At 42.9% G+C, this 27,975-nt stretch overlaps 1 protein-coding gene across 9 annotated transcripts; it reads right to left on the bottom strand.

Annotated features, from left to right (window-relative positions):
• Positions 1-10: 10 nt before the first annotated feature.
• cnot1 (CCR4-NOT transcription complex, subunit 1) lies at positions 11-27,975 on the bottom strand. 9 transcript variants are annotated; one of them, XM_078283329.1, is made up of 49 exons: positions 27,864-27,975; positions 25,964-26,259; positions 25,728-25,835; positions 24,818-24,916; positions 22,773-22,841; positions 22,598-22,652; positions 20,832-21,035; positions 20,497-20,665; positions 20,056-20,182; positions 19,368-19,478; positions 18,583-18,753; positions 18,196-18,323; positions 17,808-18,048; positions 17,515-17,634; positions 16,370-16,492; positions 16,031-16,182; positions 15,575-15,725; positions 15,019-15,232; positions 14,554-14,679; positions 13,919-14,043; positions 13,329-13,615; positions 13,170-13,248; positions 12,764-13,009; positions 12,355-12,495; positions 12,083-12,262; positions 11,084-11,200; positions 10,864-10,974; positions 10,377-10,454; positions 9,803-9,980; positions 9,429-9,583; positions 8,768-9,064; positions 8,340-8,480; positions 7,405-7,509; positions 6,923-7,042; positions 6,522-6,716; positions 6,257-6,399; positions 5,853-5,961; positions 5,383-5,552; positions 4,824-5,055; positions 4,402-4,650; positions 4,134-4,297; positions 3,778-3,895; positions 3,512-3,613; positions 3,029-3,202; positions 2,351-2,500; positions 2,049-2,229; positions 1,625-1,757; positions 1,243-1,377; positions 11-992 (listed from the first exon to the last, which is right to left on the bottom strand). In XM_078283329.1, the coding sequence occupies exons 2-49, from the start codon at positions 26,063-26,065 to the stop codon at positions 914-916; spliced, it is 7,164 nt and encodes a 2,387-aa protein (XP_078139455.1). In that variant the 5' UTR covers positions 26,066-26,259; positions 27,864-27,975; the 3' UTR covers positions 11-913. The 9 variants fall into 9 exon arrangements, with proteins under 9 accessions (XP_078139455.1, XP_078139458.1, XP_071758354.1 ...); XM_078283332.1 differs by having other exon boundaries at positions 9,429-9,562; XM_071902253.2 differs by having other exon boundaries at positions 12,764-13,019; positions 13,171-13,248.

Raw genomic sequence — 27,975 nt, 5'->3', positions numbered from 1 at the left:
ACAAATGCAGTTCAGTTTGAATGCTTTATTTCCTGTATGTATGCATACTGCAGTTAAGTAGCAAGAACTAAAGGCAACTAGAAAGGACTACAAAATACAACACACGGACCAATACATTTACAAAACATTCAAAATCCTTACAAAATGGGCTGTATTGGTCCTTCTTTTGTTGTTCTTCAATTTGGATCTTTGTACAAATTGTCAAGATACGATTTCACCATCCTCACTTTCCACAATTTTACAAGTGCCAGGGAGAAGCTTTCAGAGCCAGTTTCAAATGGACATACCATCAGCAATTGTCTCCACCACCACACCCCACACACACCAGGAGTAGACCCCCCCACCCCACCCAGGAGACTAAACTACACTTTCCTGTCCCACTTGGGGAAAAAAAAGGAATCAAATGAAAGTAGCAGGCAGCTTTTTTTTTCTTCAATCCTCTACCATTCAGCTTCTGAAAGCAAAAAAAAAAGTCAGAAAAATGCAAAAAAAAAAAACCTAGATCTTGTGGGAAGGGAAGCAAACCAAGGACTTTGGTAGTGAGTGAAAATATGTTTAGATGTCTTTACATGTCATGTTACATTTTATTGGACACGTTCATCGTTCTCCACTTTTCTACTCTCCCGCTCTCCCTTTTTTTTTCCTCAATATTTACATCAAAGCATCAAAAAAATTATATTAAACAGCATGTCCCAATCCATTCTCTCCATCTCAATTCAGCCCCAAAGGGGAGAAAAAAAAACAAAAATCAAACTCTTTAGATCCGTGAGCAGTAGTCCTTTTTATCCACATTTAGAATGAGCGTCGCTGCCAGTTTGTCCAGTGCCAACAGTAAAGGAGGAGGTGTGTGTGTGTGGGGTGGGTCAAGGCCGCGGCATCTCTCCCATAGGCTCCAGGCTGGTCGGGACACAGGCTAGCTGGCACCAGTGCCTTCCATCACCTGCTGGGCCTGCTTCTGTCCCATGCAGCACTGCGCTACCGACTGGAACAGCCTGAGACGAGAGGAGCAGAGATGCAGGTAGAATACGCAGAAGGAGGAGAGGGACAGAACAGTTAACACGCTGATACCACAGGAGACATCGATGTTGAGTAAAACGTTTTAACCTCTGGAAGGACATAAGACATGTCCAAATAAAATGTTTAGCAATTCATTTCAATATTTGATATACATCATTGTAACCATGCAGTGGTGTACGAATGACGAGCATTAAGGGACAGCGAGTTGAAGAACAGAAAACCTACTTTTCAATCTCGGGGGCACAGTGCACAAAGTCGTGGCTCCAGAACTTGAAGGCAGGATTCTTGATTAGCTCAATGAAGGTGATGAGGAGCCCCCAGGGGTGGGGCCTGTTCACTATCAGCCTCTCCAACAGAACCCTGCAGAGAGAGAGACTGCTTTAGTCAACAGCACAACATCGAGTGGACTGAAACATTAAAACTGGTTTTCAACAGGCAAGGTTGTCAAAGGCTGGATTTATTAGCTTCAACATGACAAAAGTGATCCTACTAAAATACTTTTATCCCACCCAGTCCAAACACACTTTTGGCCAACACACACACACACAGAGAGAGCACTGAGCTCAGCCAACAGTCTCTGAATAACTTCAGAAAACTTCAGTCTCACCTGGTGATCTGCTCCTGGATGGCCTCAGTGTTGGCCTCAGCAAACAGATAGAGCATGGTGCAGCTGAAGTAGTGGGTGTGGCTGTTGGGGTAGCGTAGCTGATTGGCTATCGCGTTCAAGAACAGGTAACGCCCTGAAAAAAAATTTAACCAACAACCTGATTAACAGTGTGCTCTAATTTTCAAATAGTTATCTAAATACAGATGCAACTGCAGATTTTGAACGTTGAAATATGTGTAAAATCAGGTGTCTAGGTTAGACCCAAAAATAGACTGAAGGGCATACAGCTCTGTCCAAAAGGGACCAGTTATTCGGTATCACCGAAGCTGTGAGGTCGGTTAAACAGAAGAGACCAAGGAGGTAACTAGCAACCATGTCGAAAATGATAAACCCAAACATCCAAAAGTGGTGCTTTCCGTCTTACCCTCTGTGTCCAGGTCCACGGCCAGGTTCTGGAAGATGTCCATGTGTGCAGAGTGGGTGATGGTGCTCATGGAGGGGGTGCTGCCCTTGTTGTGGATGTGAGCGATTGCCTGTGTACCCACATACAACACTAGAGCATTGATCAGCTGGATGTTGTAGCGGTTTCCCGGCTCATTGGACACCTGGGACGGGAAGATAGATAGGAGAGGTTAATGCAGGGATTTGATAGATTCTGTTTAGTAGATGGCAGATCTCAGTGCCGAGTGTTGTCCAAATCAAGCTTTGCTGCGACCCTGCCAATACCTGCAGGTTGCTGCGCAGTTCAGAGAGGAAAGTGACCGGTGAGCGAGTCTTCAGGTAGGAGTCCAGATCCTTCTTGAACTGGGACGGCATGACCCCAGTGAAGTTGGTGAGGATCCGGGGAGCGATGTTAATCTCACTCAGCATGTCCACCTGCAGCAGGGGTGTGGATGGAGGAGAGAAATCCATCAGACTCAAATGTCAAAAAAAGTCAAAAAATTGTACCAGCCATGTCAAACACCAACAGCTGATGTCCACTGCTATACTAAGCCACAGCAACACTAAATGTAATATAATATGTATCTAAACTTATCTATATGCCATTTAAATTTAGCTAGCTAGGTAAGCCATTTCACATTTGGTTAGCCAATTATTAACTACATAACTTGCACTGTAAAACAATTTCACACAATACTTAAATGGAAAAACCAAATGTAATAACAAAAAAGATAAATGCTATCTTTCAGCAATAAACAGCAATTAACAGCAGCTGTAAAACACTTTGTCAGCTATTTACAATGTTCTCATTACACTGTGCTTGATGTTTGATGCGTCGCCTCCCTTAATGCAGATACTGCATTAAGAAATGTTAATTTGATCTCCCAAAGCAAATCCAAACTTCAGAGCACTTGTCACACAGTGTGTGATCAGCCATTGATGTGTGTGTGTGTGTGTCTCTACCTTGAGGTTGGGCGTGAAGGGGTCTGGGAGCCTCATGTTGCGTGGAAAGGCACTGAGGATGAGGTTGCGGAGCTGGATGCAGTTGGGCGGGATAACATCACAGAAGCCGTAGTGGTAATCACACAGGAACTCTGGGAAGTCGTGCAGCAGGACCAGGAGCACTCGCAGGGTGCCCTGAAGAAAGGAATACAGTAAAGACAGAGGAGGAGAAAATAGGTTAGATGTAAGCTTTGTAATCATTACATTTAATGGACTTTACGGTGGCATATCAAAAATACAATTTAAAACAAACAGTCCCCAGTATTTCAGAGTATATACCACAACATATCAAAATTACATGGTTGTTAAAAAAAAAAAAAAAAAAAGGTAAACCGAGGACTAAAGAACTTTTAATACACATGGATTTCATCTTTGACAATCTTGACTGAAACATGGCAGCCATGTGTTCTGCAGGTAAACAGAGGAAAAGGAGAAATAGTGCACCTTGTAGAGGATTTGCATAGGTTTGTTGAGCTCTACATTCCTCAGGAATGGGGCCAGGTACTTGAAGAGGTCAATCAGCAGCTGAGCGTACATGGGCCATCCCTGCAGGGTGGGGAAACAAGATCAGTCTATAGTACCAGACTCAAGAACAAATTCTGGGCACAGCAGCAACTTTTGTGTATCAATGTAGCTCCAAGAACAATCTCAAAGTATTGATAGTGTGTGTGTGTGTGTGTCAGAGAAAGTGTTTTGTTGTTCTTGCTCACCTTCTGCTGCGGTGTGTGCGCCAGCATCCTGGCTATGAAGATGCGATGGGAGATGAGCTCCAGCCAGGCGTAGACAAAGCCAGGTGCTTTGGTGGGTCTCAGGATGTGGAAGGTGTTACTGAAGGGAGGAAAAACCTTTCAGTCGGTGCAACAATCACATGCAGAGCCTAGCATCTGATACAACACAATTTCTATCAACACTAGCATAGCCTCCTCCATTCTCCTGACTGATCCCTTTATCCCTGGGCAGTTATGTGGTGATTTTACATAACCAACGCAGGCAGTTCCCTGGTAGTGGGAGAACCTTCAGATTTGGTTAATCTAGGTGCGTGTGTGTGTCTGTGTGTGTCTCCTACCAGAAGGCGGTGAGTGTCTGGAAGTTGATGGTCTCAAGGACATGTTCTGGGGCATTGAGCTCCAGCAGCAGCATGATGAAAATGCGGTGGTATGGCAGCTGTTGGAATTCTGTCTGACGGACATCATGGTCCTGGATCAACACCCCGACTACAATCCCGAGCACCTAGAGACAGACAGAACTCACATCAGGACAAACTAGACAGGGTCCAATCCTTGCAACCCCAAAACAGAGAGCTAGACAGTACTTTTATTTCCATAATGTTCTACCTTGTTGAGCAGGTTGATCTTAGTAACCGTGTTGGTGGCCTCTCCAGAGTGTTTGACCAGCAGGGCGATGAGCCTAACAAAGGCGTCCAGGTTGTGGTAGCACTTGGCCCTGATGATGGCTGCACTGGCCGCTGGGTTGTGCTGCTGCTCAGCCTGCGCCCGGTAGCTGATCTCCACGCACATCTCTGTGCAAAGCCGGAAGAACCGCGTGATGAGGTCATCCGTCTTCAGGATGCCCTGCTGGTGCATCTGGGGGAAAAGGAGGGAGAGATGAGAAAAGGTGAGGGATGGGAGAGATAATGTTCTTTGAATAACAGCAAATGCATATTTCCAATGGACAGTAACAGGTGGCGCTTTGGGAACATTAAGAGGTATTAGCAGTTTCGACTATGTGGATAAACAAATGACCTTGATCCATTTACCTGTCCAACAAAGGCAGAGAAGGCCTTGGTGCTGTCCCTGCCAGCAGCTGCAGAGTGGTAAAGGTTGACCCATTCCCTCAGCAGGTACTCCGCCTTCTCCCTCAGGCCCGGTGGGTCGTCATATTCTGATGCCTGTGAGATCCCAGAGTGCATCATGAAGTTGGGCCCGCCATGTGCTCGATCAATCATGGCCTCATAGTTGGAGCGAACAACATCCATCAGCTGGGGAAGACTGGGGGGAGGAGAAAGAGAAGGAAAGAGAGACGTTTAAGGTCAGAGAACATCATTCAGAACAGCACAGTTTTGTTTAATAGTTTTGCTCTAAAAGATTCACCATTTACAAAAAGTGAGATCAATTTAAAATTGTTGCTGCTATCAAAGAAAAATGAATTAGGATATTAATGTTAATGATGACTCAAATTGCGCCCAATATCTGAATCATATCTAGTCCATCCACTGCCAGCAATTATTTATGAAGTGCTTGATTTTACTTTAATGGATAAAAGTGTCAACTAATGAAAAACATTTTTCTATAAAACTAAAATTGCATCTCAGTTACCCCTCAGGCGCGTTGGCTCTGGAGTGTGCGCTGGTCCTCATTAGGGTCTCAATTGTGTGGAAGAGGTCAGCCTCGGTGATGTGGCTGACACTGCGCTCATCCACCAGCAACAGCTTCACCAACTGCATGGCAAATGCAACTGCCATGTAGTGCAGCCCATTCTCCATAGACTGGAAGGAAATAGATACAGGTTAGCCTGTAGCAGCACTTAAACTTTCCATCCCAGCGACACAAATAAGAAACTGATTCTCCAATCCATCCTTTGACAATCCTTTGATTACAACATACTATTGTCATGCAAAGACCCACCAGCAATAGGCACACAGCTCATTGTGGGTTCTGACCAACACTTTTACAAACAAGAGGCTATGGCACATATCAACTAATATAAGAGGGTCTGGTATGCTACATAAATGAAACAAAGTACACTGAGTAAACGATTCTTCAAGTGAAGGTGTTTAACTGTGTACCTGTGCAAGGTGCAGGTCGTACTGCTGCATGTTCACCAGGTGGTTTCTGATCAGCAGCTCCACTGCCTCTACATTGTACTTGTACTCATCGCGGCACTCAATCAGACATCTACAAACAGAATAACACAGGAGACAGGTTAGACATGTGGCAAGCTGTCAGAAATTCTCCATTCACCTTGATGCATTTACCGTGTGTTTTCTTCAAGCAAACAGCCAGGATTATTGCTGAATATCATGTAATTGGAGTAACCTTATATCATGTACCACTAGGGGGAATGTTTCCCTCCTTTCCAATATCCCTGAAATCAAATTTAAAATATATAAAATATATCCTAATGTTTGAAAAGTTATGAAGACTGGGTTTCAGCTCCAGACAGCAACATGGTTAGTTAAAAAAGTCTCACCTAGTGATCTGCTTGTTGCACCACTGGGGTCCATAGGCACGTCCATCCTGCAGGGCTTTAAGCACCAGCAGGTGGCACTCCCTGTAGCGCAGCAGCAGGTCAGCATCAGCCCCGCTAGTAGCATCCAGAAGACCCTCCACCGCCTGGAAAATTGAGAGGAAGACTTAGTAACACGAGTCTGCCCAGGTTAGGGTCAGTGGTTGGAGCACTCAAGACTTGAAGGTATGGCTACACAAGACTATTATATGGGTAGTAATTGTCCTACCTTCTGCAGAAGGCCCAGTGCAGCGATGCCATCCCTGGAGTTCCTGGCCAAGACCACGGCCTCTAGCAGACTGCGCAGAGCCTGGGTCTGGGGGTTCATGGCGAGGGCCGGAGGGATGGCATGAAGGTGCTGTTCCAAGTCCGCCATGCACTTATCATAGATCTGGGCCACATCATCAGTGGCCCATGCCTGTTGCTGTTAACCGAAGAAAGGAGAGATGGAATTAAGGTCTGTTGTGCTATACACTACTATAAGTATGACACACACTTGCTGCTCTTGAAGAAAAAAAAAAACAGACTAGGGGAGATTAGGTTGAATGCGAAGAAGTGTTTGATCCCTTCTTTTCTCTGTAGTTAGTGGTGCAGAGTTTTGGATTTTTGGGGCGACAAGAAGAAACTCACCTTCATGGGTTGAGCCAGGAAGCCAGTGGGTTGAGAGAGGTCATTGCTGGGTAGGAAGCCTGGAACGTTCCTAGCAAACTCCTCATAGACAGCCAGTTGTTTGGGGTCCACTCCTCCCACCTACAACACACATGCACACAGTTAAATACAGAGGCAGCATCCACAGTCTGCACAAGGTCTCAAGCAACATTCCTTCATTTGTCAGGAGTCGCAGCAGGGTCATTCACTCTAGTAGTGTATTTCTGTGTGCTGTCCAGCAGGCTTCCCTCAGGAAATAATGCACTACACGAAGGTGAAGGTAAGGATGGTATCACTAGATCCTGAGCTCAGCCACTGAGAATTTACACTGCCCAGGTTTGCTCTCATGACTTTCTACAAGTCATTTAACATTTCTCTAGTAGCAAATCTAGTTGGTGGTATGATTATTAGAAGCTAGTAGCTCTGGTGCAAGTAATGCTGATGGTAGGCAACAACGGTCCTACCTTGAGTCTGATCTGCTCAGGCATACGTTCAGCCTGGTAGGTCAGCACCACAGGGTCACAGTAACGACGTCCCTCCTGGCGTGCGTGCTTCCTCAGCTCAAACTCCTGCAAGAAGATACAATCATTACATTTGGGCAGAAAAAGTACCTGGCTGCTTGTCATTTTAAAATGCAAGGAAAACCCTGACACTCTCTTTCGACTCTGCTGGTCACAAAACAAACCCAGACACACTTTCTCTTTTAAGAAGGTATTAAAAAAACAAAAAATATTCTGGCAAGGAAACTAAGGCAGATTCCATAGCTGTTCTATAGTTTACCATACAGAGGTTTTACCTGGGGGGGCCCTCCCAGGAGGATTTTTTAAAATGTTCTTTAATTTTAATCTTAAATTTGTCAAATTGACATCACATTATATAAAGCTGGCTGTGCTACTGTCATTTTGCGATGCACAGACCAGGAGACAAACAGCTTGAGACGTAGTCCTTCCCTCTCTTCCCCACTGTGTAACTAAATGCACACAGAGTGAGAGAAGAGCAAGACATGGACTGGGGTCCTTTGCCGTTTACCTCGATGAGTTAGCCTACTTAGGGAAAGAAGTTTTCCCTCCCTACGACGGATTTCAGAGAGGCAGCAGTATTATCAGTATAAATTGGGCAATATAGGTGGCATAGTATAGTGACAATATGTGTGTTTCAGATGGTCAAAAATATATATAATCATGTAATTGTTTTTTTATAGGCCAATACTATGCAGCATGAATGAATGTTAATTGGGTGGTACTCGGATCAGTACTCGCATCTGCCGATCTACATAATAAAGTAGTTGGCACTAGAATTGGTTCTGAACAATTGTTATCGGGGAACCTCTACTTAACATATCTAAAACACATGTTTAAGCTTAGGGCTGTTAAGCTAGTCAGCCTATTCAAAGTCTCACCGTGGCTAGTCTCTTGTCCATTTCAGGGCCAGCCTTCTCCACAGCCGTTTTCTGGATGAAGCAGCAAGCCAGTTCACAGTTGTCCTGAGCGATTCTGGCTGCGGCCTCCTCCATCATCTCCCTCTGCTGGGGGGTCGGTGCCTGGGGGAATCAACAGAGGAAGTTAGAGATGGAGGGAAAGAACAAGCTATTTGAAAGAAACGGGTAGGGAAGGAGGTTAAAATAGCATGCTATATGGAGACAACTGTTGAGAGTTACATCAAAAGATATTAATCTTCTATTAATCTAAAATTACCTATGAATCTGTAATTATTTCTAAAAATAACTCCCTATTCAGTTTCAGTGCTGTCCCTATTCTGTGCATTTTCTTTAACCCAAAGAACATAAGCGTTTAAGGAAATACACCCCCATGTAAGTGTTAACCATACCCTAAGTGCAGCAGCGAAGCTGTTCTTAAGGTTGGTGGCAATGCTCATGAGCAGTGGCTCACGGCAGGTGATCATGGCCATGCCAGCGGTCAGGTTCCTCATCATGTGGTGGGCAGCCACACGCATGCGGGACTCCTCCGAGTCCAGGGCAAAGTCCTTCCTGACGATCTGCTCACAGGTCGTCATGGCAATTTTGATGGAGCGATCAACCACAGGATGCACCAGCTCCTGGACTGCCCGCTCCACTGACTGCCGTACACACTGCTTCAACTGGGGATGAGCTTGTAGCAGGGGGATCTACGAGGAGGAAAGACAAAGGAAGCAGGAGAGGAAGACAACAAGAAAGGAGCAGAAAATGAGAGTGAGTACAGGGTGAAGAGTGGAAGGGAATGTTTTATAATAGAGGGAGGGTGGTGAGGGGGAAGAGAGAGTAAGAGAACAGGGAGGAAAGAGGAGAGGAAATTAGCAGCTAACTCCAAATATCCATCCAATGACTTTTAGTCCTGTGCATTTTGGACTGGAGACACTGTAGTGCTTAAGACCAGAGGACTGGGGGTTTCAATTGTGTGAATTTGCTGTATTTCACTGCCCATCATTCAATGCGGGTATTGTTATCATAAAAAGCGCCTCAGCCAGTGGTTTGCAGGGACCTGATACTTACGTTGATATTGATATTGATGTGTGGGGCCAGACCTGCCAGAGCATACACATTGATGTCGTGGTAACTGAACTGTGGGGTTGGGGGCCCAGTTGTTGTGCAGGTGGTGGTGGTTGCTGCAGGGGTGGAGGGGGCAGCTGCAAATGGAAGAAAGTCTCCTGTTGGTTACAAAACGCTATTTTGATTAAAATCCAGAAGGGGAAGCAGAACAGCATGGCACCATGAGCAGCAAACAAGCAGAAATTAAAAATGAATAAAACACAGATGCAAATCCTAACTAAAATAAATGTACTCAGCTCAAACAATTAAAACTTTCATATTTAAATATATGCAACGTACAAGGGCAGGAATTTGCCCAAGCAAGGTAGAGAACCCACCTGTGGTGACAATAGGGAGCATCTCCTCCGGAGGCTTTGCCTCCTTCTTTGGTGCCGACAGCTGCTCCTCCAGACTCTTCAGCTTGTCCTTGTCCTTCAGCAGATTTCCTGGCTTCAGATCATTGATGTCCAGAGACAAGTTCTTACACAGAACTTCAATCTCAAACTTCAAGTTCAGCTGCAATGACCAAGAGGATATATCAACGGACTGTACATATCAACACTAGTCACAAGCCAATTATTTTGATAGTGGCTGGCTAGTACCTATTCTACCAGCTACCTTAGCTGGTAACTAGCCTTTGTTCAGAGGCCCTACAAGGTTCTGGACAGTGGAGGAATACGTTTTGTGCTTTGTACACCAAGAAATGGAATCACCTTGGGCTGAAGTGGTAATGGCCAAATGAGTTTATATATTGGCAGTCTGAATACCAGAGAGCACTAGCACCCAACTGGACCGAGCATCACATTCATCAGCACACTTGGATAAAATGTTTGAAAGTTTACCATTAGCAAATTTTTCAAGGATAGCACTGGCATAGCCACTTGCTTGCTGTAAAGAAGGGGAAACCATTACCTTGAGGTCATGTTCCTGATGCAGCTCAGCGAGAACATTCATGATCGCCATGGTCCACGGGTTCTGGGGCCTGAAGATCTACAAACAGGACAAATAGGACATTATTTATTACATTTAAATGTTTTGTCAATGTTTTGGTAGAAAACATAACTGAGCTGCACAATTTTAAAACCAGTTTGCAGACATGTGATTTAAGACTTCATTATGAGCCATTATAAGCCTAGTCAAAAGGTCACCAGCTTGTGGAATCAGGTGTGGTATAGGGCTGATATAGGTTGGTTTCATTATATTGTGGTTTATTTAAAAAAAAAAAAAAAAATTCCAATGATGCCAGCCAAGAGACATAATTTTTCAGTATAATTAAAGTTGCTCAACTAATTTTGATAAATAAATTGACAACTGTTCACCAGGATATTTTGAACCCAAGTATGAAATTTTATACTGGCTGGTACTCAAGTGTGGTGTGGTGTTGACCTATGTTACTCACCATACTCCGTAGACTGGACTCCAGGACTTTGGCCACGAAGGGAACTACATACAGCAGTTCCTGCTGGCCTTTCACATAGGCTTCCAGCAGGAGAGACTTCACTTCCAGGTCCTGGGAAAGAGAAAATGATGGAACTAATTGATTTACAGGCTCTTCCACAAAACACACATTTCAAATGTAGTGTTAAAAAGATGTCTATGAAGTTGTTGCAAATTCTTACCGTGTAAAGGATAGGCTTGTTTTTGGCCAGTGTGATCATGCCCAGCCAGTGGCCCAGGTTCTTCAGCAGGGAGCGATCAGAGAAATTGGCAGCCGCCTTGTCTGAGGTCAATAGAACCTGGAAAAAAGGGAGAAGGGGTGGGGGTTTGGAGCAGGGGGGTGAGGGTGGTGACGCTTGTGTAAGATGAGGCTTGCTGGGACAAATATGTAGCTTCAAACATACAAAGGCTACTTCAACCTGATTGGTCAAAGATGTTTCATTCATGCTGATAACTGGAATAATATGCCAAGCAATATTTGAAATGAACCAACAGAACCATTTTTTTCTCTCTATTGCACATCATTCATTTATGAAGCAATGCTGGTTATTGAAAACTACTGAAAGAGGGACAGAGGATTTTACCAGTGTTGTTTGCTATGCTTTCATCTAGTACCAGCTACAATTCACTTCTCCAACTTAGGTCTTTTGAGAGTAACAGTGACAGAAAATGGGAGTTTGATCATACTTCATATTACCATGCAGTTCAATGTGATGAACATCAATTTGAGTATTTAACGTGATATTGCATACATTAACAGATATTGCTATAAATAAAATCAATATCAAAATCATTTCTTAGGATTATTGCGATATTAATTTTGTCCATACTGTCCAGCCCTACTGGCAAGCTTTATATGCAAAGCATAGATCATCGTCTACATCTGTGGTTCTCAATCCTGGTCCTCAGGAGCCAGAATACTGCTGGTTTTCCATCCTACCAGTTTTCTATCCCACAAGTACTGAATCCAATCCAAGGACCACCCAACTAACATTCATTCATACTGCATAGTATTAGCCCATCATCAAACAATTACAGATAAAAGTGCTTAATTTGATCAAAATATGCAGTGAAAATTGCATAAGAATCCTCAGTTAAACAGATATTCATAGTAGACAGTGAAAAAGAAAAGGGGGGGGGGGAAGCCCTCAAGTTACCATGTAATCAAGAAAATGTTTTACCTTAATGTTCCGATAGGTCTCGTTGAGGACCATCTTGACAAACTCAGGGTTCTTGAGTGTGTCCAGGAAGTTGGAGTAGAGACTGTGGAAGTTGGGCTCAATGCTGACACGCTTCATCACCAGGTATTGAGACACCCAGGGCATGAACTCCTCCTTCACCGTCTCTTTCAGCTCCTCAACCTTACAGCAGAAAATATAGAGTTTTAATTTCACGGGTTCTTAGACTGCGAAGGAGCATGAGATGCAGCCCAATCTTATCAGATTCCCTTTACCTTCTGTGTCATGTTGGACTGAGAAAGGTTGTTGAAAATGAAGGCGATCTTCTCCTGGACATTCTCTGGAGGCTCTACAATCCTCTCTGTTTGGTCTGTGGCCACTAGCAAGGTGTCAATGTTGGTAGTGTTTATGGAGGGCTGCAGGCAAGAGCAGGACAGTTATCCCTTTAACAGGTGTAGGGAGCATTTCAAATGGTAACAGACAAATTTCTACTTGCGGAGAAAAACCTACTTTCAAAAGACAAACCAAAGGTAAGCATGTTTTTTTGGTATACTGTTTGGAGAGGACTTTCATACTATCCAAATACCCTTGCCATCAATTAAATTAAATCTTGAGGTGACAAATGTGATAAAGTGACAAGGGATAACTTAGGGTGCTTGGTCTTTCACAAACTGCCATACTCACAGGCACATCCTTCTTGAAGCTGCTGGGCGTGGGTCTTGTGATGGTGGTGGTTTTGGCTACTGTGGTTGTAGTAGTAGTGGTGGTGACCAGGGTGCTGGGCTGACCCGGCTGGGGGGCTTTGGGTCCACCAGGTTGCTGGGACTGGGCCTGGGCCTGGACCTGTGCCAGGGCCAGGCTTCCAGGGGTGGTGATGGAACCCTGCATCTTCACCGGAGGGTCCCGTGACTGCTGGCCATACTCGATATACTGCACGCACAGGATATGGGAAGTGCAGAGCGAGAGACTTATTTATCTAGGAGTAGGATTCTCTGCCTGAGGCCATGGCCGGGACAGAGTAAGATTGCAAGAATGATGAATAGAGAGAACAAAGAATTAAGAATGTAGGAAATTAGGGAAACCTGTTTACCTCTTGTAAATGGTGGGGGAATTGCAAGAAGTGGCCAATTGAGGCCAGGTGTTGACAATACTGGGGATAGTCCTTCAGTCTATAGGGAGAGATATCAGTTAGCCTGTCGGACATACCATTAATGTAAAATTGATATTCATTTAAAAAAAATTCCCATACCTGTTTTTGAACCTATCTAGAGCAGCGATGCCAAAGTAATACATTTTGGATCCATAAGGTTTCCGTAAAGCTTCAAGAACATATCGGAGGGCCAGGCCCAGGGCCATGTATGTGACGAGGCCCTTCTCGATGATGCCCCCAAACAGGCAGGCGGTGATGTGCAGCTCCTTGTCCGGGTACTGGGGGAAGAAGCGATACTCCTCAAACAGGTTCCGCAGCATGCAATTGAACACCTCTCGCTCCCGCTTGATGGTTGAGTCCTTGAACCTCTGCAGCATCTCCAGTACCTACAAACAGCAGGAGGACATTGTTTGAGGGAGATGAGTGACTGAGTTAGAAGTGCAAAAACATTATTGAGTTTAAGGAATAGAATGATCATCAACACAGGCAAAGAATGAAAGCATCCTGAAAGCATATAGTGGTCTGATCCAGAAGTTTGGGTTTTTGCTTAAAGCTGCAGTAGATAACTTTCATGAATTAACATCTATTTAGAAGTATTAAAATAAAAAACATAAAAAATTTGATTGATCCCTTTCCTCCCAAAATTACCTACAGCAGCTTTAACACAAGTGAGGCATGTAGCTACATACCTCATCCACAGACATGGTTGGGTGAGGTGGGTGGTTGTAGATGCGCTGGAAGTAGCTGTTTGCTTCGTCGTCTATCTCCTTACTAAAGTGCTGGTTTGCCTCGGGCCACACCTGAGAGAGGTCAGCTAAAAGAGAGATTTTTTTCAAAACGTTTGAAAAGTCCCATTATCCACTTGAATGTTTTGAGCCAACACTGATGAAGCATGGATACGAAAACCAATTAACCCATTTATGAAAAGCATGGGTACAATCTCAAAGCAACACACTTGGCATCAAAAGGATTCCAACTGATCAAGTCAGGTTAGTCCTCTTGTTGATGCTATAAGTACACTTAGGACACTAAAGTGGGGCTGTCAGCAGAAGCAGACAAAGTATGGAAGACTGACCTGTATTTCCTCCAAGATTCAGAACATAAAAACGTTCTAGGTTGTATGCAATTTCAGACATGGACAGACACTAGTGAGAAGTGTCTTGTAAGCCATATTGGTGTGGCACCCTAGGGTGCATAAGAAATCAAATAAAAATTTGCAAATGAGAAATCAATCATGATCAATGTAGAGGAAATACAGTGTTGAGCAGCGCAGGGCTGGGCTCTCAGTCACACCACCACCACCACTTACAGGCCTTCATCTTACTCTGCTGAAAGGTGGGTGGGTTCAGGCCTGGTGTGCTCATCTTCCTGGTGCCAAATGGGTCGTTGCTCACCGCTGGCATTCCAAGACCAGAACCAATACCAGAGCCAATGCCTGAACCCAGAGGACCTGGAAGCAACACAAGAAACATCAAGCATTTATTAAATTGTTTCTTAAACAAGTAATTTTTATACTATGAAAACAGCATTTGCATGGCACTTTCCAAAGATGAGTTTAAAAAGGTAAGAAACAAAACAAAAACAAGATTGAAAAGAATAAGACAAGAAAATGCATAAACAAAATGGGCAAAGATCAAAAATAGGAAAAAAACAATTCTGTAAAAACCAGTTTTAGGTGATTCCATTCTCATTTCTCAAGGTAAAACTGAAAAAAAAAAATGAAGTCAAACGGCTGTGATACTACAGTATTGTGATGTATTTGGTAGAAAATAATCAAAAAGCGTAGTACCAGAGTCCATACCAGGGAGCTGCGAGGAGAGGCTGCCAATGCCCCCAAATGGTGTGCTGGGGTTGGGGTTGGAGAGAGGCGGAAAGGCCTTGGCTGGGGACTGAGGGTTACTGAAAGCCGAGCTCAGTGAAGAGGGGAAACCCTGCATGCTCTGAGTATGGGAGGTGGCCGTGCCTCCCAGGTTAAGGGAACCCATGGCCGACAGAGGGTCCATCTGGAGGAGGGAGAAAGCGAGTCAGAGAGAGAAAGAGGCGGAAATGGAATTAAATTCAGTGGGGACCAATATCCGCCATCAACTGCAATAAATACAAGTCCAAAATTGGAGACTGATATTTTTCCTGAGGCTTGGGACAGCATCTTGAAAACCAAAAATGACAAAATGCATTTACTGGAAAGTTGCATCAGCTCCAGCTTGATTTATGCAAAGCCAAAAAGTTCACCTGGATAAAGAGCATTGGTTGCAGATTCCACATAACTGCTGCTATTTTTTTTACCCAAGTTAATAGGTGTGCAGAGGCAGGATTTTGCCCTTTATGTGGAGATAAAACACCGATACCTGAACAGGGGAGATGGCATCAAGGCTGCTGGTGCTGGGAGCGCGTCCCTTCGGCATCACCCCTGGTGGCGGCTGCCGGGCTTTGTTCATCACATTGCTGCAGTTGGCAACCATGGTCAGGATTGTCTCTGACAGCTCCTGGGTCACACTCCTGGAAAAAAAAAAAAAGTATATTTTCTAGTAAAAATAAAAAACTGAATGTTCAGTAAAGGCAAGAAATATCTGTGAATAACCATAGTGCAACAGTGGTAAGAAACTCCATTCCAATCAAATTTAACAAGGCAGTTTTTCAGTCTTAGAAGCAACTTGGTGCTGTCCAATACTACAAACACTGAGCAACATGGACAAACTTTTATTCAAACAGTCTGCAAACGTCATTTAAGAGTACCAGACAAACCAATAATGCACAATAGGACTGTTCCAGTCATTACAGCTCTGGGATAGATAGTGTCTCACCCAGCGCAGGACTGCAGGCAGGCCAGCATGGTGGCCAAGGTCTCTGGGGGCAGCTGGGCGCTTTTGGGCTGGTCCTTGTCTGGGGCCAAACCCCCCATAATGGATGGGCAGCGCCTCTTCAGGAACGTCACGCACGCCTGGATAAAGGGTTCCTGACACACAGAAACAAAGTACATATTATAGACTATGAAAAAAGATTCTCTCAGGGAACACTGAACATTACAATGCCCAAAATATATTTAACGGCATACTTGAGAAAACTAGTATTAACCATTATTGATCCTTTCAGAATACTTTCTGGAAATAAATCTCTGTACCAACATCAATTTGAGGACTCACCCCATGCTCTCTGATTTTGTCAGTCAGCCATTTGTCAAGTTTGAGGTATTCACGGCGAGAGGCAAGTGCAGCAAGGTCAATAACAAAGGCAAACGGAGTACCATTCAGCAGCATCGATAGAGACTGGAGAACAAACAAACAATGGCTTAGTGACCATCGTGATTTGATGCCTGCATTTCAGAGTTCGGGTACAGCAAAAATGTGAGTATTAATATTCAATATGCTGCCTTTAGTCCTAGTTGGCAACCCACCACAATCCTTATTACCAAGTGGGAGAATATTATAGAACACTGCTTTTGAAAACTATCACTTTTCTCCATTCATTACATTCATCAACTTCTCAGCCTCCCGCCGACTTATGCAAAAAAGTTACAAGGAGGAATATCAAACAATTCAAATCCTTATTGTTGTGTAAAAGGATACACTTTTGGAAACAGCAAAAAGGGTTCATTTTCTCATTGACCGACCATGCATTTTTTAAATTAGCATGAACCTCATTAATTTGCAAGCCCCCCTTAAAGTCATAATGATTGCAATAGGAATAACCTGGTTATAGCCTTGGCTCTATCATTATCGAGGTATATTGATAAACAATGTCCATGGATCTGGTTCCTAAAACGAATCTTACTTAGCCAAACAAAATAGGATTTGAGCCAAACAACAATAACCATCTCAGAACAACTCATTCTCCATTAACCTGTACTACCAAGCAGTGGCGTATCAACTGCTTCAGTAAGTTGAACCACTTGTCAACAAGGCACAACCCTAGATTATTAAGGTATCTGGGTAATACCACAAATGTGATGTTGCCATTAAAAATTCTACACAGTTATTGATTGTATAATGCTAGTAAACCTTGAAAATGTCCTGTATTTTATATTACAATCACAAATTGTACAAAGCTCATTTTCATGGTTTGAAAAGTCATACTCAAGACTCTATGAATATACCTAGAATATATATATAGCTTCTTGTTTGGAGTTTTAAGAGAACATTGTCCCTAAAAAAAGTTATTACATACACCTCAACTAGCGGTAGAACACATTCAGTGCAATAGAATCTTCCACATTTTTTTCTTTTAGCTTAGGTAAAAAGTTCAGAGTTGTCTTGGCATCACAATAAATATTTGGTCCATTGCCACAAACCTTCAAGTCCTGGGCCACATCCAGGATGCGCGACAGCTTGGCCTGGTCGTACTGCTCCCCTCTCATGTACCACTCAGCCATCGAGTGCATGATGAGCTGGCGAATGGAAGGAGACTGGCCCTAAAAACACAACCACCAGGTTTCAGAGACTACACAGAATACAGGTGAATAGCAAGCTCAGAATAGATGGGCTGAGAGAAATAACCCTCATGACTATAAAAACATCTCTGCAGCAGAATTCGTTGCCACACTCCAACAAGCAATATCAACAAGATATTGATTCTGCCACCTACCTGTCCATGCCAGGCGTAGTGCAGGATGATGGCGGAGTTTGGGTGGTTGCCCAGGAAGATGGGCATGAGGGTAGAGATGAGCTCGTGGCGCAGTGTGTGCCAGGAGGTGGAGATCTGCAGCAACGCCAGCACCAACATGTCAGGGCAGTGCTTGATGGGGAAGCTGAACAGCTGCTTCACCTGCTCATACTGGCCCACCTCAGACAACCGAAGTAGGCTCTCCACCAGGTCCAGGCTTTTCCTGTGAAGGGGTTTAGAGACACGAGCCTTAGTCATTGTTTGACATGTCTAGTAAGCCCATCAGAATGAAGTGATATCTAGGGGGAGAAACGAGCACCTGCCCCATGCCAAATGCTACTACACTGTGGCCAAATTAAGTGTTCCGTACCAGGTGGCGATTTCCCTGTTGTCATCCTCTGGTGGGGCCTTGAGGATGTCAATGGCCACTGTGTGGCAAGGGTAATCAGCAAAGCAAAACACTTCTGGGCTCATCAGGGAGTGCTGGATGAAGGACAACTGAAGAAAGAAAGACAGCAATGAGACATTTAGAGAAGAGTGATTTGCAGCCAAGCACCATTGCAGCAAATGCCATAAAGATCAATAACCTCAATTTACACTGCATTATGTGTCCAGATATAGAAATCACGTCCTACTTGATATTGCAGTTAATCTCAGTTGTTATTTTTGAACAACAAAGGCAGTAGCAAAACTTCCCCTCATCCGAGTTTGCCACTACAATTAAACACTTAATTAAACACAGATTTTGGCGAGTTACCTGTCCTTCGGCGTGTTTCCATGGCCGATAGATGAGGTCAACAGGGAACACCTCCATGCCCAGCCCCCTCTGGATGCCGTATACCACTATCTGCAGGCCTTTACTGTCCCGGATCATAAAGCCAGGGTGGTCCAACTCGTATGTCACCTCTTTGAAGTTCAGATTTGGATTCTAGGGTACAGACAAAGAAAAAGCAGTCAGACCAGTGGAAATGTGACTAGCTTTTGAGAATAAGCTGAGGCAAAAATTGTTGTCACGCCTAACATGAGGCTGGCGGAGATCAGACGGACCATATATTAACTCATGTATTGGCATATAATTTCCAACAGGTAACGTTGCAGGGTGTTATGGAAAAATGGTGGATATCTAATGCACGGACAATGGCCAAAAATTTGAATCCAAGTGTGCATCGTGCTAACCAGCTGTAGCAATGCTTGCAAATGTTTGCAAGGTGTCTGCAGACACGCTGTGGGCTCTGCCGCATGGTGAGGTTGATGTTCTAGGTTTTGACTGGGATGCACAGAGGGTGCAAAATTACCACCACCACAAGCAACACCATGCACACTGGATGTTTTTTATTACATTTCTGAAAAGCTTAACACTTTTGGTTTATTGGGCCGTCATATTAAGTTGACAGATTACACTGTATGGAACTTTTGTGCCTTGGTGACAAGGGACATTTTCATTTTTTAAATAAAATGACATTGCTACAAAGATCCACGATTAAGGAAAACGCTAGTGCAGATTTCAGATAACTATTCTAAATAAAAAGATGACTGACTCACCACTTCTTTGACAACGTCGATGAGAACCTCAACATTCCAGGTGTGTGCTTGCGAGCCATCGCTTTTGTCCTTACCATCACTCCAGATACCGCTTCCTGGAGCAGAGATGGACTGCAGGAAAAAAAACACACAAAAAATAAAATCAGTTCATGTAATGTGGATGCCACGCACTTAAATATTCACCCCCTCTGAGACTAAAATCATGGATAGGCCTAAGCAGGTTGCAGTGGATCCTTTAGATTTTTGCCGTTTGTGTGTTGTCACCTGCTTAGCCTAGATGTTGGGAATTATGGGAAATTGTGAAAGTACAATCGATATACTTGGATTTGATACTTTAGGCCGTTATATTGGTCAGCTTCAAAGACAGAACAGGTGGTGAGCCTGAAACTAGCACTAAGCAAAGTTTTTACTTGTTTTTTTTCCCCCATTTCAGTGGCAAAATTGGTTTCATTCAATTGGAATTAAAATGGTCTTTGATTCTTCGAATCTTCGATCAAAACTTATAAACACCTTGAAATTGGTAGTGGCAAATGCCACTAAGATACTAATCAGCATAAAACGCCATCTAGTCCTCACAACAGGGACACTGCCAAAAACCTAATTTAAGCCAGGAAAAAACCCTCAGGATGTGATATTGTGTCAAAAAGTTCAGGCAGTCCATGTCTTTTGGAGCACATTAGCAGCTTACCTGTAGTGGGATGCCATCAGCCAGGCCAGAGTGGGTACGAGCCATCATGCCCAGGACCCTGGCTACCTGGCTGGCAGTCACCTCTCTCACCCCATACTGAATGATTATGTTTCTGCACTCATCAAGACTGGGAAAGAGACAAGGACACAGATCAGTTAGTGTTGGCTAACCCCAACTTGAACATTCACACACCAAATCTGATCACATACATTTGTTAATATACACTATTTGGTACATACCTTGGTTTTGGCTTTAAGGTTTAGTATATTATGATGATATTTTTATTGCAAAAAAAAATGTGCTTGTGTTACTGGCAAAACATGTTAACTGTCCAATTTCACTTTTCAAAATGACAAATTAGACCAATAGACCAAGGTATGAAATTATATCTACAATTAGGTTCACTGAAATAAATGATTTTTAAAAAATGAATAAATTCACCTAGCACAGAAGCCATAGCCAACTTCTTGCATGAATTCTGCAAGAGAACTCTCCATCATGGTCTTAGCTAACTCTCCCGAGTCTGGCAGGATCCTGTCCATGAGAATGTCCCGTTTTTCAGGGTACAGCAGTGGTGCGAGCACCACAGGGCAGCGCTCCTGAGGGAAATCTGAAATACAACACACACTTAAATGAACAAATATGGCACTGCAACCTTTTGACAATTCTACCCACAGACTATTTTAAAACACCTTATTTTTTTGACAGAAGGTACCGATTTTGCTTCATGATTCTGCCCCACATGGCCACCACGATATTGAGTTAATCTCCCTTACCTCTGCACAGTGTCTTGAGGAAAGCGTCAATCTGCTCTTGCCCTACACCACTGGCTCCCTTCTGGCCAAACAGTAGATGGGAGAGGAGCAGGTGCAGGACCTCTATGGCAATGTCTTGGAAGCCACCTTCCTGGTTTCCTCCGAGATCCGCGTCCACGTACGACCGCAGGAGGTCCGGGAGCTTCTGCTTGATGAACTGTGCCGCTGAGAAAGAGAGCAAAAACAAGCAATGAGGAAAACGCACACTTGTTTTTCTGCTAGTTTCTTTGTACTGTGCTGTTGTTGATGAGCCAATGTCAAAAATTGTTCTGTCCCAGTTTTCCATTTTGTTTTTCCCCCCACGTTGCTATCACCAAAGTGCTGTGGTCATCAAGAGGCAAATCAGGTCATTCAGGCAGACACTCCACTCCTCTATGTCTGTGCGCTATCAAACTTCATCGCAGCTTACAGCACTTGAGAATATCCTTTTATATAAATCATGTATTGATGTATTGAGCAGTATGCAAATGAACTTGCTTGTAGAAGTGGTTGTTGAATTTCAGTTCTTGATGCAGTCTCAGAACAAGAAATGAGAATTTTCAACTGGCTTGGCTCTGTTCCACCACATTTCAAACACATTGCTGTGCAGTCTCTTGAAAGCCTAGTGTAGAACCACACATCTCCCGTTCTCAATAATTATAGACTAAAGTCTCAAGTGCTAAATCTGTTGATAAAGAGTTAATTGATTACATGAGCAAATATGATTTACTTGAAACATTCTAATCTAGTTTCCGTTTTACATATACTACAGAGACTGTAGTATACAGTATATAGACTGTAGAGACGGTCTTCCTCAGCACATTTTATCTGTAGATTACTTCAAGGTTCAATCATAGGTGTTATTTTGTTCCCTTTATGCTCCCACTTCGTTATAGAATTCGCTGACATGTTTCTTTATAGCACTATGCTGCCAATACACAGCTGCATTTGCCTGTAAAACCCAATGATACAAGTTCCCTTGCTACCCTTAATGTTGGCCTGGCAATCTTTGGATGTTGAATGTGTCAAACCCTTCCACTTAATGATAAATCTGATTATGGTATTTGGCATACCAAATGCAACCTTTAAAATTCCTGATTTATGTTGGCGACCCAGAAACTGCTGTCAAACTGGCTGCTAGAATTTACATAGTCATTTGTGCTGCTGGTCTGAATTACGAGAATCAAGTCCAAGGAGTTCTTCAGTCTGGTTTACATCATTTCAGAAGTATCTTCCAGTTATATCTATGCCTTCCAGTTGAATTCTATCAATTTTAATATTCAATTGATTACTTTTAAAGCAATAAATAGCTTTGGCACCTGCTTATGTTGCAGAGCTTTTAATCACAGTACAGAAGCATAGTCTTAGATCTATAAATAAAGCACTTTTGAAAGCCTATATTAAAAAGCATGAGGTGATCAATAGGGCTATAACAATATGCCAATTCAACATTCAATATGTTATCAGTTACTTCAGCCTTTACATCACTGTACAGCTTGGACAACACATTTGTGCTGAAACAAGGTCTGCTTGGTAATTCATAGCGTGGTTCTAGAACACTGCCCAAGTGCCTAAACGCAATGTTCTCCACAACGGACTACGGCCACTTGTTTAATGCCATAAAACACTTATATTGCATTAGTTATTTCTATGATGACACATCATGTGATGCACCTAAAATTTCCTGCACCTTTTGGTTATTTGTACAACTCCTTCAAAATACGTTACACTCTACTTGATTTACTTACCAAAACCTCGAAGGTCTGCGTTGCTGGAGTTGAGCAAAGCAAGGCCAAATATCACCTGGGAAATAAATGATTGGTGACATTGTGACATGTTCTCACATTTCAGACAGATCATCTTTAGAATAACCACATGCTTAATAATAATTACTATATGAAGCCCATTGTAGAGCCGGCTTACCTCTTGGACCTTGCTGAGCTTAAGAACTTTACTCAGCTGAGTAAATAGGTGGGCCGATGGCTTCAAACTCTGAAAGACAATTTAGAACCAATATTATTTCAATGTTGAAGAAATGTGAATTCTCTCTTTTTTTTTTACTCATACACACCTACAAAAATGTCTTTAGCCAAACAGGTGTCCAAATGAGTAACAGCTTGATTTGTAAACTGAGGGCCAGTTCCAATTAAAATGGGCTTGTCATAAGCTTGCTTTGAGTGGTATAATGTCACTCAACCCAGAATTGCTCTATCAAGCTCGAGTCTCACATTGTGCAGCAAGCAACAGTGACGTAGACTAGCTCCACGCTGCTGGATTTACAAAGCTTAGCAGAATCAAAGCTGACCATGAACAAACTGACGAGCACTTTATAGCAGGGTTTGAGCCAGAATGATTTTGGAGGTGGTCAGATTGCCCCCGTTTACACAATAGTAAACAATGATACAGTGACTGCTTTTCACACATCAATGAACACATTGGCCATTCAGATATACTGCCTATTGAATGTAATGAAATATGTACTCTACAATATGCAACGGAAGTAGGATATTTTCCTTATATACCACATCTTGATTTGATTGTTTATCTATGGCAATGTCCAACTCAAACATATGCAAGCAGGTCACTCGCATGTGGGCTCTCATCTGACGCAATATTGATCCAACAACTAATATTTGATTCAGCACTGCTTGCATGGACTGCATTAAAAACATCAGTTAATTTGCTAGACTACTGAAATTTTTATATCTTTCACATAGTGGCTTGTAGGCTGGATGGACAAGCTCTTGAATGGTGTCTTCTCATGCATTTTGACACATTGATTCCATTTAAAATACACATTTACCTGTGTGGTTTACTTTTCAGATTAATTAGGCTATGCGTTGTGTTGTGCATTGAACACTGGCATTTAGTTTTTAGTGAAACAACACTTTACAACTACTATCACTAAAAATGCATACATTCAATGTACTTTTGTTATGACTTTTATATTATCACATCAGGACCATTTTGTAAAAAAAACATACACACAAATAACCTGTTAACAACCTGTGTGTCGGGTGAACAACACCTTTCACTGTGGTCACAGGTTATCGATGAATTGTCCTTGCAAATCAAGTACAGTGTGTCACATCTAATCAAACTGGCAAGTAGGGGAAATTTTCAATTCCGTGGGAGGCACTGTACTCATGTTCATCTTACATCCAAGTGCTGAGCAATTTTACACATCTGACAAACAACAAACATGTCAAGTTACTCTAAATGACAAACTCCTCCACAGGCGCAGTGCTAAAACGAAGTGAAATGAAGGCGAAGATACGTCTGTCTGATATGCGACTACAAGGTTAAACAACAGCACAACAAACCAATACAGCAATCAGATTGTTGGGGAAATGCCCATATTAAAAAACAAAAATTAACACCGAAAAAAGTAATGTGCTGCCATCCGGCCAGCAGATGGCACCTATGGAAAACACTGGTAAAGAGAAAAATATTGTTTGGTACCGTTTCTTAAGTATTGCTTGAGAAACTTAGATTAGGCTAGATTTTGGCAAATCTTGAACCAAGGAGAAACAACTCTAGTAATGCTCAATGCAGTTTGTATTTAAGTCTCCACTGGCAAACTGGGTTAACTAACCAAATTCTAGAGAGATATTTTGTGTCTTAGGGTTTGATCTAGGCAGCACTATTGTGGCAGTGACTCTCTGTTATAGTCTGCCTTAGCTTTACGAGGATGGAACATAACACTGCCAAAAACAATGTGTGGAGAAAAGTGATTTCCTGCAAGGGACGTGATACTTTAAACATACGGTGTCGGTTTCAACATGGTGTAATGTGAAGAGTGTTGCATTTTCAACCTGTTGCTCTTCATGTCCTACCAAGATGCCCCAAAAGCATTTACTTGAAAGCTAATGCTTTCAAGTAAATGCAAACAGGAAGAGTAAACATTTCTTACAAAACTTCAAAATTGTTAGTGTTGAAAAACTGATATAGGGCAATTGCCCCCTTACCTTCTGGTAGTGCAGGGGATTGTCAATGGCGTAGCACAAAGTAGAGATAAAGTTTGGCTTTGAGATCAGCGACACACACTCCTGGATCAGAAACTGTGTCTTGGGCAAGTTGAAAAGCAAAAGGTACCGGGGAGAGGAAGAGAGTAAAGAGAAGAGAGGCAGGTGAAGAACAAAATAGGACAGTAAGTCACGAACAAGAACCACCAGGGAAGAAACAACAAGCAGTTCTGATTCACTTTTCTACTCATCAATCAAGAAAATCCAATGTCTGATGGTATGCCATTCATATGAAGCTGCATTTTCATTAACATCTATGGCTGGGAGGGTATTTTGGGAAAATAGTTTGGCTTTGCTGAAGCTGGCCAGCTTTAACTAACTACTTGTTTGAGCGTAGAATTTCCTGAAATGCAGTGTCCATGCCAAATCTACAGTATGAAAAGTTGATTGGATAAAAAGCTGGGACAGACAAATGTCAATATCTTCACCTGCAAGTTGCTGAAAGCCGAACATAGAGGGGAAACATAATCATCAAGATTGCCCATCAAACCAATTCTAATAAGATACTAGAAATATACAGCTGTATTGGTTTATGAAATTGCTGACTGGCTTCCAGGCACAGTGGGCCAAGTTTACTACAACCGTCGCTAATGATTAAAGAATGAATGCAAAAACCAACAAAACATAATGAAACTAGAGATGTGTTTGTTTGCTTCAAAGGCCACTTAATGTTGCAAAGTGCCCTGGTTTATACTACTCTGGTACCTTCATTGGCTAAATTCCCAAATGCTGGTTCCTGAAATGCCTTTTCCCGGTTATGGAAAAATTTTAATCATGCAGTTAGACTTCAAACCCAAATCTTCTATTGGAAATTTCCCAAGGATTCCCAAGGATCTTTCTAATCAAAAATTACCTGATGGAAGTCCTTGCCACTGCTTTTACCATCGCCACTGAAATCCACATGGGAGAAGAGACAGCGTAGTAGATGCCTGTCTGCCTCAGGACCGTGACGATTCACAATCTGAAAGTAGACAGGGAAAACGTCACAAGTGTGTGTCACAAGAAGATATTTTAATACACTATTCGCAAACTATGAGATCTTTGTGGATTAGTGTGAATAATGTACTGGACGTCAGTATTGCTACTTACATGCTGTATTTCCTGCTGGCTGGCTCGGTAGTTTTTCTTCGTTAAATTGTCCACCAGGTAGCTGATTTGAGACAAAGCCAGCGAGAGCGAGTCAAGATTCATTGCTGGTTGGGGCGGAAGCAGGCGGCCGAGCCCGGCGCAAAATCACCATTATTCCCCTTTAGTCACTTCAGTGATAGGTTACTTCTGCTCCCCCCCCCCAAAAGGTGTGAAAAATATAGGCTTCCAAATGAGCTTTGTTGTTAGTGGCTCCTGTAGCTAGGTAGAGTCCTTCAGTTTAAAATCAAGTTCAGCATCTGCAATAATAAGAAAACAAAGATGGTCAATATGGTTGAAATCAGAACAGGTTGTGCAATACAGTGGCAAATTAGATAAAGGAAGGAATTTGTGGTGAATTGTGCAAAATATGGTGCAAATGAGTGTTACTTTAATGCTGACAGTAAATATTAGCCCTTGACAAGACAAAATACTATGACAGGCTTTGAGGCCTACTTGCATGACTGACCCAGAGGCGCACTGAAAGACATTCTGCATATATCTTCCGACCATTTATCCGCATAAACGTCCACAAATTACAATCACTATGAATCATAGAGTCCAGTGCCATATTTTCACGCACATGTTGTAAAGTTAGACACACTTCCGTTGCCAGTAGCTTGTACTAGGCCTCGACTTAACCCCAACACCTGGCGCACAGATTCAAAGCATAGTAGCTAACCCAGCTAACCAACTTATCCGTCTCAAATAACATTACAGTTATCGTAACTTTGCCAATTGATATACAAGCGCATTATGGGTATTATGTGCAACTTTGCTGCTAGCCAACAATTTGTAAGTTAACAATTGACGGAGAAGTAGTTAGCTTAAATCACCTATTGAAACAAAGAGCAAGCTAACGTAGCTGATGTTATCCGCAAGCCATCGGCACATTGCGGAATGTTAACGGGACTCAGATAATGTTACTAGACATCTTAACCTTAGTTTATAGATTAAAAGCAAATGTCGCAATACGGGGACTGAACTCCTGGCAAGGAGGACAACATATTTACTACTTAAGACAGAGTTACCACAACGCTAGTTAACGTTAGTTAAGCAGCCGAAGTTGACGTTAGCCAACCTGTTTAACATGTAACTAACTATTATTTACACTGCTACAAACGGTCCAAACGGTCACTTACAAGCTACATGTCACTCTCTGGAGATTCATGTTATTTTCACATCCCTACCAAGCTACATACCCGTGGTCAAGATCTACCAACTCCCTATACTAGCTAACCAATGCTACCATTATGGTTGTGTTAGCTAGCCGTAACGTTAATAGTAACATTTGAGTCCGATTGAACCTGACGCGTATGTGTCGTCAAAACCATCACCGTCATACTTCATTTAATATTTATTTGGCAAGCTACTATATACTGGCTATCAAGCTGGTCAGTACAGTTACCTCTGCTTTGACCGTGACACAAGAAGAGGCCGTGAGCTTGAAGGCCGCGAGTATTGCGGTTGGCTTATGCGCTGTCTTGCCAGCTAACGTTAACCTAGCTAGCTTATACGGACTCCGACTAGTCTATGGAATCGCTAACGTTACAGCAGCAAACGCTATCTAAGCAACAATGCTTAAAAGTAACACCGAGCTATTACCAAAATAATATCCAGTGGCACTTTTTGCTAATATAGAGAACGTATAAAATCGTCTACGTTGCATGAGAACGGTTACTGAAATAGCAGATCGCTACTTTCCTGATGGGGCGAATGTGACAGTTGCTTCCCAGCAAATAGACTCCCCCGCGCTGGTGGCTAACGGTACAAACCCCAACGGCCACCTTATTGCTTGTTCGCTGGTTACGTGTTCTTTTAAAAGCTATGGACACTTGCTTTCCAGGTGTGTTATAAAACTCACCGTGCTCCCAATAAAGTAATTCAGATGTTCATCCCTTTCCGTTTTTCCCACCAAACTTGTCGAAATGCAAAGATCGCTGTGCCTCCAGTTCGGTTTGATTTTCAAAATAAAA

This window comes from Centroberyx gerrardi, chromosome 4, assembly GCF_048128805.1.
Source record: "Centroberyx gerrardi isolate f3 chromosome 4, fCenGer3.hap1.cur.20231027, whole genome shotgun sequence".
Classification (NCBI taxonomy): domain Eukaryota; kingdom Metazoa; phylum Chordata; class Actinopteri; order Beryciformes; family Berycidae; genus Centroberyx; species Centroberyx gerrardi.
The sequence above is the reverse complement of the archived record's forward strand: the minus strand, read 5'-3'. Positions and strand labels throughout refer to the sequence as shown.